This window comes from Chiloscyllium plagiosum, chromosome 38, assembly GCF_004010195.1.
Source record: "Chiloscyllium plagiosum isolate BGI_BamShark_2017 chromosome 38, ASM401019v2, whole genome shotgun sequence".
NCBI lineage: Eukaryota > Metazoa > Chordata > Chondrichthyes > Orectolobiformes > Hemiscylliidae > Chiloscyllium > Chiloscyllium plagiosum.
Genome location: NC_057747.1, coordinates 453,705 through 465,956, shown reverse-complemented (window position 1 = coordinate 465,956; position 12,252 = coordinate 453,705). Strand labels below are relative to the sequence as shown.

General features: G+C 42.4%; 1 protein-coding gene across 2 annotated transcripts in view; it reads right to left on the bottom strand.

The window, feature by feature from the left end:
* Positions 1 to 8,187, bottom strand: part of LOC122541738 (primary cilium assembly protein FAM149B1-like) — a 203,105-nt gene extending 194,918 nt beyond the window's left edge. Inside the window, exons 1-4 of one of the 2 annotated variants that reach the window (XM_043678630.1) lie at positions 7,753 to 8,187; positions 2,008 to 2,121; positions 744 to 879; positions 381 to 523 (exon numbers count right to left, since the gene is read on the bottom strand). In XM_043678630.1, the coding sequence (XP_043534565.1) occupies positions 381 to 523; positions 744 to 879; positions 2,008 to 2,121; positions 7,753 to 7,799 (440 nt within the window). In that variant the 5' untranslated portion in view covers positions 7,800 to 8,187. The remainder of the gene's footprint in view (positions 1 to 380; positions 524 to 743; positions 880 to 2,007; positions 2,122 to 7,752) is intronic. The other variant, XM_043678629.1, reaches the window with a different exon arrangement.
* Between the last annotated feature and the right edge of the window lie 4,065 nt (positions 8,188 to 12,252).

Below are 12,252 nucleotides of genomic sequence, written 5' to 3'. Positions count from 1 at the left end.
TGAATAGAAAATATCCCATAAACTGGGAGCACTTGGAATACTGGGTGTGGGGTGAGAGCAGTAAGGAAGTTGATAAAGTCTCGACAAAAGAGATACTTAAGTTGTAATCTCAGCATGAAGCACTTTCTTATGCTCCAGATTGTTCCAAGACAGTCTGCCATTGAAAAGAAGAGGAGGGATTCAAGGTGAAGTATTAACACAAGTATTCATCCAAATGGTCTGTTTTTGTATCAATCAATCATGAAAAGATATCCTAAGGAAACTCAATGCCTCAGGAACCAATATGAAGACAATGGGAGTACAGAATGGGGATCAAACTATTTTTGATATCCTCTCTGTTGCAAGAGAACAGAAACACATCATCAGCGCTCTCTCCTTACCGAAAATGTGGGAACCTCCATTTCCATTCCTGACACTCCTTCTCCAGCTTCTGCACATGAGAACATGTTTTATCTTCAAACAGAAGTTCATCAATCTCACAGAGCATTTGTTGAACCTGTTGGGAGGTTGTGTTCTCAAATTCCTGAAAGGTGAAATACACAGGAAAAGATTGCATGCAATTTCATCACTGAAAATTATCAGCAATTTAACAAGAATGGTGCTGTTCTGAGAGTGTATGGCAAAAAGCTCCACACTCTGAAGCAGCATACAAGTCTGTCCTGTTTTAGGACACATTGCTATAATACTCAAGGGAACCCACTCACTCAACGTGCAGGATAAATGCTTGGAAGAGCACAACTCACATTGTCACCCCAAGAGAAGGTAGAGCTGCAGGCAGTGGAGATCCTGGTTCCCGTGTAACTGTTGGCAGCGGACCAATGATGTCCAAAATCATCCTGTGAAGGTTGGTTACTGGTGTCATCAGAAATCTCGGACTCACTGCAATATCAGATACGTATAAATATATACCTATATCATGGAAAAAAAAATGCTCCATTCATAGAAGTAGAATAATCGTTGTCACTAATGTTTTCAAGTTACATTCATTGATAGGGTTGATTAAGTTGTGGAATCTAAGTAATGTTTCCCTCACCTCCCTCAAGGAGAACAAATTCCTTGAGCTTCAATCTACACCTTGAGCTATTTTTACCCTGTCAGAAATTGCCCCCACTCCAGTGGCACTGACATATGTTGGGACACAGCTTCCTTCTGCACATCCACATTGACAACAGATTAAAATGAATCTTTTGCAGAATTTAAATACTAATCCCTTGAAAGCACTCACAATGAAGTGTTTTTCCCTGTGCCTAATGTATTTGCTATGATGTGCAAATCTCAAGGTGTGCAGGGCGAATTATGGCAAGACTTGGGATGTTACCTTTCAGAACTATGAAAGAAATAGTGACCAATATTTTTTTTTATTCATTTAGTGAACATGGGAAGTGCTGGCTGGGCCAGCATTTACTACCCATCATTAGCTGCCCTTGAGGAAGTGGTGGTGAGTTTCCTTCTTGAAATGCTGCAATCCAAGTGGTACAAGTAGATCCACAATGTTATTAGTGAGGGAGTTCTGAGACTTTGCTCCAGTGACACAGAAGGAATAGTGTTATGTTCCAAATCAGAACAGCGAGTGGCTTGGAGGGGGAAGTTGCAAGTGCTGGTGTTCTCATATATCTGCTGCACTTGCTCCTCCACCCATTGACAACTCAAGCTACATGAGGTTATCAAACCATTCCTTGTGATCCTCACCAGACACCATGTAAGATTCTCTCCCTGTACAGAAAAACAATGAGGAGCATTGCTTGATGTCTCCCTTGTATAGAATGAGGATGCTGGGGTTCCCAACTAAATCATTCATGAGGAAAGCTCCATCAATACAGACTTCAAATCCAATCTCAGACTCTCAAGTCCAAGTGACACTGCACAAATAGAACTTGCACCCATTTAATAAATTAAGAGGCTAACGAATGAATTGCTACAGACAAATACTGCTCCCTGGAGTAATTATTAACTCATTATTAACATGCCATGAAAGTACAAAAGAGATGGAAAAAACAAGGCCCATACCAACTACAGGTGGAGTCAACATCCTCAACACTGGTGATAGGAGATGGTGTTGAAAACTCTTCTAGTTTATCCGGCAGTGGATGATTTTCAACACTGTGATGCAATAGGTTTTGTCTGTGAAAATACAAACTAACTTTTACAACAAAATTAGTTGATATTTCTTTCCCTTTGCAAACATACATTTTTTTTAATTATGCTAAAGACAGACTTGGATAAAAATAGTAACATGATATGTGGTGTCGGCTTTCCTGCATTTCCTCATTTCTAGTCTGATGTACTTGGCAGCTTGGTCTCTCTCTCTTTACAAGCCACTGCACTAAATAGGCAATCAACTTTTTTTTAGTTATTCATGTCATATTTACTGGCTCGCATTAATTATACATCCCAAATTGTCCAGAAGAAGGCAGTGGTGAGCTACCTTCTTCAACTGCTTGCAGTCTTTGGGGAATCGAGACACAGTGTCCTATTAAAAAGGGAGATTGAAGATTTTAACCCATCAATGGTGTTTGATAAGGTTCCTCATGGTAGGCTATTGCACAAAATATGGAGGCATGGGATAGAGGGCAATTTAATGGTTTGGATCATAAATTGGCTAGCTGAAAGAAGACAGAGAGTGGTGGTTGGTGGAAAATATTCATCCAGGAGTTCAGTTACTTGTGGTGTACTGCAAGGATCTGTTTTGGGTCCACTGTTGTTTGTCATTTGTATATATAACCTGGATGAGGGCATAGAAGGATGGGTTAGTAATTTGCAGATGACACTAAGGTCGGTAGAGTTGTGGACAGTAGAGAAGGATGTTGTACATTACAGCTGAGGTGGTGTATGGTGTTTAATGCAGAAAAATGTGAGGTGATTCACTTTGGAAGGAGTAACAGGAATGCAGAGTACTGGGCTAATTCTAACATTCTTGAAAGTGTAGATAAGCAGAGAGATCTTGGTGTCCAGGTACATAGATCCTTGAAAGTTGCCACCCAGATTGATAGGGTTGTTAAGAAGGCATACGATGCGTTAGCTTTTTAGGAGAGGGATTGAGTTTTGGAACCATGAGATCATGCTGCAGCTGTACAAAACTCTAGTGCGCCCACATTGCATACAATTCTAGTCACCGCATTATAGGAAGGATGTGGAAATTTTGGAAAGGGCTCAGAGGAGATTTACTAAGATGTTGCCTGGTATGGAGGGAAGGTCTTGCAAGGAAAGACTGAGGGACATGAGGCTGATTTCGTTACAGAGAAGACGAAGGTTGAGAGGCAACTTAAATGAGACATGTAAGATAACCAGAGGATTAGACAGATTGGACAATGAAAGCCTTTTTCCTCGGATGGCGATGGCTAGCACAAGGGGACATAGCTTTAAATTGAGGGGTGATAGATATAGGACAGATGTCAGGGGTAGTTTCTTTACTCAGAGAGTAATAGGGGCGTGGAACGCACTGCCTGCAGCAGTAGTAGACTCACCATCTTTAAGGGTTTTATTCGATAGGCATATGGATGAGAATGGAATAGTGTAGGTTAGATAGGCTTCAGATTGTTTCCAAAGGTCGGCACAACATCAAGGGCTGAAGGACCAGTACTGCGCTGTAATGTTCTATGTTCAACAGGACAGGAATACTCCAAACCAGCATGGTGTGTACTTGGAGAGGAATTTGAGTGGTGGTGTCTCCATCAATTTATCATTTAAATTTAAGTTTATGGTCCTCAAGCTCCAGTTTCATGACTGAAATTCTGTCTCTTTCTTAAAAAGCCTCTCCACTTGAAACAAGTGTGTCATAAATAACTCTCACATTTCAAGGTGACGTTTAGAGATGCTAATGTTGAGAATGGAAATTTGAGGTAGATGCTCATCTCCAACAAATGAATTTGGAAAGACATTTCTGCACTGAGAAAATGAAATACATTTTTGATTAAGTTGTGGAATCTAAGTAATGCTTCCCTCACCTACAGCAGCGAATAACTACACTGAGTAGAGCTGCAGTTTATTAGATCAAAAGGATAAAAATTCAGGAGAAATAAAAGATTCATGAGTTGCATGTCAACTTCTATTTGGCTGAATGTATGATTACTGGTGGTGGTTAATAGTTCAAAACAAAAATAGTCACAATGACTTTGTGGTGGAAAAATCATTCAGTCGCATGTCAGAGTCAAACAGTCATACAGCATGGAAACTGATCCTTTGGTTCAACCAATCCATGCTGACCAAGTTCCCAAACTAAACTCGTCCCACCTGTCTGTGTTAGGTCCATGCCCTTTCTTATTCATATACTTATCCAAATGTCTTTTCAACATTGTAACTGTACCTGCATCCACCACTTTCTTTGGCAGTTAATTCCACGCATGTACCAGTATGTAAAACATTTGCCCCTCGTGTCCTTTATAAATTTTTCTCCTCTTACTTTAAAAATATGCCTCCTAGTTTTGAACTTGGGGAAAAGACATTTGTCATTCACTTTATCTATGCCCCTCATGATTTTATAGACTTCTATAAAGGTCACCCCTCAATATCCTATGCTCCAATGTAAGAATTTCCAGCCTATTTTTACAACTCAAACTCTCGATTCCCACCAACATTCTGGTAAATCTTTTCTGAACCTTCTCCAGTTTAATAATATCCTTCCTATAACAGGGCGACTAGAACTGCACACAGTACTTCAGAAAAGGCCTCACCAATGTCCTATTCAGCTTCAATGTGACATCCCAACTCCTATATTCAAAGTTTCAACTAAACACTTTCTGACCCATCATGTCTAATTGCGATGTAAATTTCAAAGAATTATGTACCTGAACCCCTGGGTCTCTCTGTTCTACACTACCCAGGGCCATACCATTAATTGTATAAGCCCTTGTTCGTTTGCATTTATCCAAATTAAACTCCATCTGCCACTCTGCAGCCCATTGACCCAATTGATCTCTTTGCAATCTTGGACAATCTTCTCCACTATAGCACCTATTTTGGTGTCATCCACAAACGTACTAACCATGGATTCATGATGCCAATGTCCTACCAGGCTGATTAGAAAATATTTTTTAAAAATCATGAGAATTAAATAATTCAATTATCAGAAATAAAATGGAGAATATGCAAGGATGCAAGCATAGTAGTAGTGTTCCTGCCTCTGGGCCAAAAAGTCTAGGTTCAAGATCCATATGCATTGGACATATGTCAGAACAGGTCCCACAGGTTGATTAAAAATATCAACAGGGAAGGGAGACCAGAGTAGATCACTTCAGTTAAAAGGTTCACTAATGGCTTGGGCACGACTGCTCTCGAGCCCATGTTGCTCGTCAATGAGATCATGGCTGATCTTATACTTCAACACCATTTTCTTGTACAATTCCCACATAATTTAATGGTTTTAATGTGGAATGTCCACCAGCATCTTGGCAACAGAATTTCAAGGATTCATCACTCTCGAGTAAAGAAATCTCTCCGATCTCAGTCCAAAAAGGTCTGCACCTTATTCTGAGACTGTATCCCTGACTCTTGATCCCCAGTTGGGGCAAACATCCTTTCTGCTTCACCCAATGAACCCAGTAAAATATTCTGCCATGTTTAAATAAGATCACCTTTCAGTCTTCTACTTTTCCTCATTGGGCAGACCTTACATTCAACAAATATTTTAGTTAATTCTTGTTATAAATCCTGTCTGGCAAGTATGTCTTTCTGTGGTAAGGAGATGAAAACTGTACACATTACTCTAATGAACTCACCAAGCCTCCAAATAACATTGCAGTTAAACATCTTTTCTCTGCTACTCAAATCCTCTTTTCATAAAGGCCAACATACCTCATCTTCTTAATTGCTTATTGTACCTGCATGCTAACTATCATGAACGCAGGAACAAGGCCACCCAAAATGCTTTTAAGTTTAAAACTTCCGTAACTCTCATCATTTCATATAGTTATAGAGACATACAGCATGGAAACAGACCCTTCAGTCCAACTCATCCATGCTGACTGGATATCCTATAAATATCTAGTCCCATTTGCCAGCATTTGGCCCATATCCCTCTAAACCCTCACCTGAGGGTGGAATCCAACCTTGTCGCTGTGAGGCAGCAGTGCTAACCACTGAGCCACCTTGCCGACCATAACTTTCCTCTCACTTGCCCTGCCATTCTATAGACTCATGGTTGATGTGCCCAAGCCTCAACTCCTTTATTGTGCCAGCTCCTCGCCTTCCTGATAGTTAAGAGATCTATCTCCCTCCTTTCTCTCCATAACAGTGAGGTTGACAATCCTACACATGCACTTGCCCTGGAATAAGTTCCTTCACAAGTTGGTTTCAAAACACTATTGCCTTATTCTACAACTACGATCCCCACAAGTGCGAACATCTACCCTCCTGAGGATCCTAAGATTACACTAAGATGAGCAGGAATTTGCTGGGTCTCCATGAACCCACGGGCACAAGCACATCAACACCACAACCCCTCCTTTCCTTTGATTCTTCAGACACCAGAGAAACTCAGTCGGGGTCTGGCAACCATCCATGTTTCGAGTCTGATGCAAAAAGCCCTCACGCTCCTATGAAATACTTTCTAATTCTTGCTTTTCCTTCCAAAATGTAGATCTTTACATTTCTTTTTATTGTGTTCCACTGTCAAAATTTACACAATCACTTAGCCCTTCAAAATCCCTTTAAAGCACCTTTGCATTCTCCTCCCAAATCGCACTTCCATCTAATTTTTGTCATTTACAAACTTGGAAATATTACATTTAATTTCCCCCATCCAAACAATTGATAATATGATGAGTAATGGGCTCGTCGTATATTCAATATCCAGTATTCAATCCAGATTATTATATGCTCCTAATCCCACTTTGTCTAATTTTCCTTATGTAACCTCTTCCATAGATTATGAAGCTTTCTGAAAATCGAAAGTTGCCACAATCCACCAATTATTCCTTATTTATTTATGAGATAAATAAATAGGTCTTCTTGAACCACAGTTCATTTGCTAGAAACACCTTTACAGTGCTGTTGGGGAGTTCTAAATTTTGACCCAGCAACACTGAAGGAACAATAATCGCATACAGCTCTTTTCCTTCAAGTTTTTGGGTTTGGAAAGTGCTATTGGAGATGCTTTGGTGTGTTGCTTCAGTGCATCTTGTACATACAAACAAGGACCAGCAGCAGACCATTCTGTTCCTTAATTGTAACATCAAATTTACATTCCTGCCTGGCCCTTTCACCCCTTGCTTAACAAGAATCTGTCCACCTGTGTCTTACAAAATATTTCAAGACTCTACTTCCACTGCTTTTTCAGAAATAGGGTCCAAAGAATCACAGTCTTCTGCGTTTGTGTTTTAAATGAGGACTTCCAGATTTTTAAGTAGCGACCTTTCTCCCATTCAAAGGAAGCATCCTCTTTCACGTCTACCCTGTCAAGACCTCCCAGGATGTTATGTGCCTCATTAGTCGGTAGAATACATTACTGTCACGGTACAAGGCTGGTGAAGGGTATGAATGTTGAAGGTGTTGGACCAAGCGGAGTAAGATTTCCTTTTTTTACTGGATGTGGACATGGCTGCAACGGCCAGAGTTTGTTACTCATCCCTAATCGTGGAGATGGACAAGGTGGTGGTGCTCCAACTCCTCGGGAAATGGTGCACAAAGGGCACGCGGGGCTAGAAAAGGCAGCCAGCATCTGCCTGGACAACTGGAGCGGCTCTGCCTGCCTGAAGGGAAGGAGCCGGTCAGTCTCCGGCCTGAGATCAGGGCTCTCACCCGCGGCCCCACACTCACATCTCCGGCGGCGTGGACAGCAGCCTCCGGCTGTATCTCTGGATCATTTTGCCGCCTATCACCGCGCATCGCACCGGCTGCCTGCCTCTGAGGCCTACGCTCGCTCTCTCTCTGGAGCCGGGCTGGACGAACCCAATTCTGGGCGATTTCTCTGCAGCGATACAGGGCGAGCCCAGTCTCTCTCTCTCTCTGCTCTCAATCCTGGGGATTTGGCGCCTGTCCGGGCCGCGCTGCCATGGAAACCTGGAGGCTTCTGGGGGCCTGCTGGGAGTTGGAGTTCATCAGGACCTCATCCCCAGACTGATCTAACCATGTTGACAGTTCAGATTATGTGATCGGAATGTGAGCATGGCAGAACAATGATGTGTCTCCTGCCAGACTTGAAAGGACAGTAAATGAAATGGGGGGGAGGGAAGGGGAGGACTTAATAACCAGCTAAAAGAAAGGGAAGAAATGGAATTTAGTTCACAATCAAAAGACGTTGAACTCAATATTGAATCCAGAGGCTGGATTCAATAAAGTGCTTAGTCTAAAGATGATTTGGAGATGCCGGTGTTGGACTGGGGTGTACAAAGTTAAAAATCACACAACACCAGGTTATAGTCCAACAGTTTAATTGGAAGCACACTAGCTTTCGGAGCGACGCTCCTTCATCAGGTGATAGTGGAGGGCTCAATCCTAACACACAGAATTTATAGCAAAATTTTACAATGTGATGTAACTGAAATTATACATTGAAAAATTGATTGTTAAGCCTTTCATCTGTTAGAATACAGTGATAGTTTCACTTCTTTCATGTGTAAATCACGAAACCTTTTTTTTAAAATGTTGCATTCTCAGGTTAGCTGTTAACAATGGTGATAGCTAGACAATATGTTGAAGGTGTTGGCCCATTGTGTTCTCTGTCTATGCCATGATGTTTAGATTAGAATCAATCTAAAACGGAGTTTTACATAAATTCATGCAGTTTTGAGCTCAGAGTTCTACATGAATGCACCCTGAAAGTACAAATTCACCCCACAAAATATATGTGTGCATGTGGGTCTTTGTCCGTCTGTGTGTGTGTGTGTCTATCTGGGTTGGGGGTTGTGAGTGTGAGAAAATGTATGTGTGTGTGTAGTGAGTGCAGCGTGTCTTAAGTCTGTAGGGGGTGCATGTGGGAATGTGCCTGTAAGGGTGTGTGTGGGTGTCTGTGTGCACGTCTGTGTGTATGTGTGTCCCGGAGTGCCTGTGTGTGTGTAGGAGTGTCTGTGTGTGTAGGAGTGTCTGTGTGTGTGTATAGTGCAATGGCGGTCACCTGTAATGTGAATTGAACCCAAGGTCCCGGTTGAGGCCCTCCCTATGGGTACCGAACTTAGCTATCAGCCTCTGCTCGGCCACTTTTCTCTGCTGCCTGTCCCGAAGTCCACCTTGGAGGATCGTCACCCGAAGGTCCGAGGCTGAATGTCCTGGACCACTGAAGTATTCCCTGTTAGAAACAAAATCATAAAATTTAGACGAGACCACCAAAACTGGAAACAAGACAGTTGTTGCAAGATCTATGATCTTGCAAGAAAGGGCATCAATTGCAGAAGCAAATGAGCAATGAACATTCAAACTAGTACACAGTTATACTTTTGAGCTGCGTGAGGTCACCTCTCCTGACTCTTACATTACCCAATCTTTCTTATTGTATTCTACCACTACCCAGCTGGGCTCTGCCCTTATTGCCCCCTTTTCTCCAAGTTGGCAACCTTTCCCTCTGTAAGTGCTGACATAAGGCTAAACTTGTATCTTGGTGTTCTTTTACTTTGCTTGTAACATCTGCCATTGTTCATAGGTACATTCCATTCTTGAACATATGTTTTAACAATGTATCTTTTCATGCTTGGTTTATGGTTTCAGCTGTCTCAGCTATTTGGTGAGACTATTATTTAAAAGAATTATTTGCTTTAATAATTCTGCACTAAAGTTAGTATTTAATTATCCGCAATTATTCATTAAAGATAAAGATACATTTCCCTAATGTTTGCCTAGCTGATATTTTCCCCTGTACCCCTTTTCTGCACATACACACTCTTGCTTTTCTATATCTGCAAAAACAACACACTTCCCCATTTCTTACATCCCAACTGGGAGGGAATCCTCCTGTCTGTTGATTGTTGTGCGGTGCCCATTCATCCATTGTCGTAGCCTTTGCTCGGTTTCCCCAATGTATCATGCCTCCGGGCATCCTTGCCTGCAATGTATAAGATAGACAACGTTGGCTGAGTCACATGAGTACCTGCCATATACAAGGTGGGAGGTGTCCCCACGCGTAATGGTGGTATCTATGTCCACACTCTGAGCAGCAGAGAAAAGTGGCCGAGGCTGATAGCTAAGTTCGGTAACCATAGGGAGGGCCTCAACCGGGACTTTGGGTTCACGTCACATTACAGGTGACCACCATTGCACTATACACACACACAGATACTCCTACACACACACACTCTCTCACACACACACACAGGCACTCCTATACACACGGACACACAGACGCGCACACAGACACCCACACACACCCTTACAGACACACACATTCCCACACTCACACATGCACCCCCTCACAGACTTAAGACACTCTGCACTCACTATACACACACATACACTTTCTCACACTCACAACCCCCAACATACACACACACAGACGGACAAAGACCCACTTGCACACATATATTTTGTGGGGTGAATTTGTATTTGCAGGGTTACATTGTACTTTGCTCAAAAACTGCATGCATTCATGTAGAACTCTGAGCTCAAAAACTGCATGAATTTACGTAAAACTCCGTTATCTCACTTTTTAGATTGATTCTAATCAAAACATCATGGCATAGACAGAGAACACAATGGGCCAACACCTTCAACATATTGTCTAGCTATCACCATTGTTAACACCTAACCCGAGAATGAAACTTTTTAAAATAAAAAGGTTTCGTGATTTACACATGAAAGAAGTGAAACTATCACTGTATTCTAACAGATGAAAGGCTTAACAATCAATTTTTCAACGTATAATTTCAGTTACATCACAATGTAAATTTTTGCTATAAATTCTGTGTGTTAGGATTGAGCCCTCCACTATCACCTGATGAAGGAGCGTCGCTCTGAAAGCTAGTGTGCTTCCAACTAAACCTGTTGGACTATAACCTGGTGTTGTATGATTTTTAATTTAGTCTAAAGATGTGATGGTGTCCCTCCAGTTTGTGCTGTGATTCACTGGAACACTGCAGCTTGCAAAGGACAGATACGTGGGCATACAAGCAGGACACGGTGTTAAAATGACTGGCGGGGTCATACTTGCACACAGACTGGAGGTGTTCCGCAAAGCGGTCACCAACTCTGCGTTTGGTTTCTCCAGTTGGCCACGTTGGGTGCAACAAATACAGTACACAAGATTGGAGGAGGTGCGGATGAAATGTTGCTTCACCTGAACACTGTTTAAGCCCTTGGATGGTGAGCAGGGAGGAGGTGAAGCGGCAGGTGTTGCACCTTCTGCAGGGGAGTGAGGGGAAGATGTGTTTGGTGATGGTGTTCTGCTGGAAATGGCAGAGAATCAACTACAGTCCTCACTTTTGCCTAGAGAATTTAACTTGTCATGTCCTCTCCTCTCCCCATTCCACTTACTGTCCTTTCAAGTCTGGCAAGAGACACACCATTATTATGCCATTCTCACTTAATTTGAACGATCAACATCTTTTCTCTATCAGCACCTACACCCACTACCCCCATCCCACCTCCACCCCACCCAAAACATAGCCTGAATGCTGTCCTCTCCACACTTTGCTTCAGCTCTGATGAAGAGTTATCTAAACTCGAAATGTTAGCTTGCTGTCTCTGCATGGTTGCATTCTGACCCACTGTAATCTGCAGCATTTGTTGTTTTCACTACAGATTCCAGTACCTGCAATAAATTGTTCTGATCCAACCAACTCCAACTGACATCCCTCTTCAGACTGAACCCTCAGACTGACCTACCTTTTCAGACCAACACTCCTCCCCACACTGATTCTCCCTCTCCAATGACTGACTTCCCCCTTCAGACTGATCTTCTTCCTCCACATTGACCTGTTTCCCATCCACCTGACTATTCACACAGACTGATCTTCCTCCTCCAGGTCAAAATCGTGGCAGTCTCTCCTCAGGATACTTTGGGTCAATCTACAGCAATCTGCAGTTGTTCAGAAGGTAGCTTACCACGACCACCCTTTTAAGGGCAACAAGGGACAGGCAATAAATGTTGGCCAGCCTGCATTGCCCACATCTGAACTAACTCCACAGAGGCTGATATCTCATCCCCAAATCACCCTTCATTTACATGTCAAGAGTCCTTGACACTGATCCAGCTTCCTCAGAGCCAGTTCTCAGAGTGAACGGAACTTCTGACAGTGCTGTTTATATCTGTCGGCCAGAGCTCCCAAATTTGAACAGATTAACAGCCCCAGTCATGGAACTCATATTCTATGAGGTTCACCTCGTTACAAT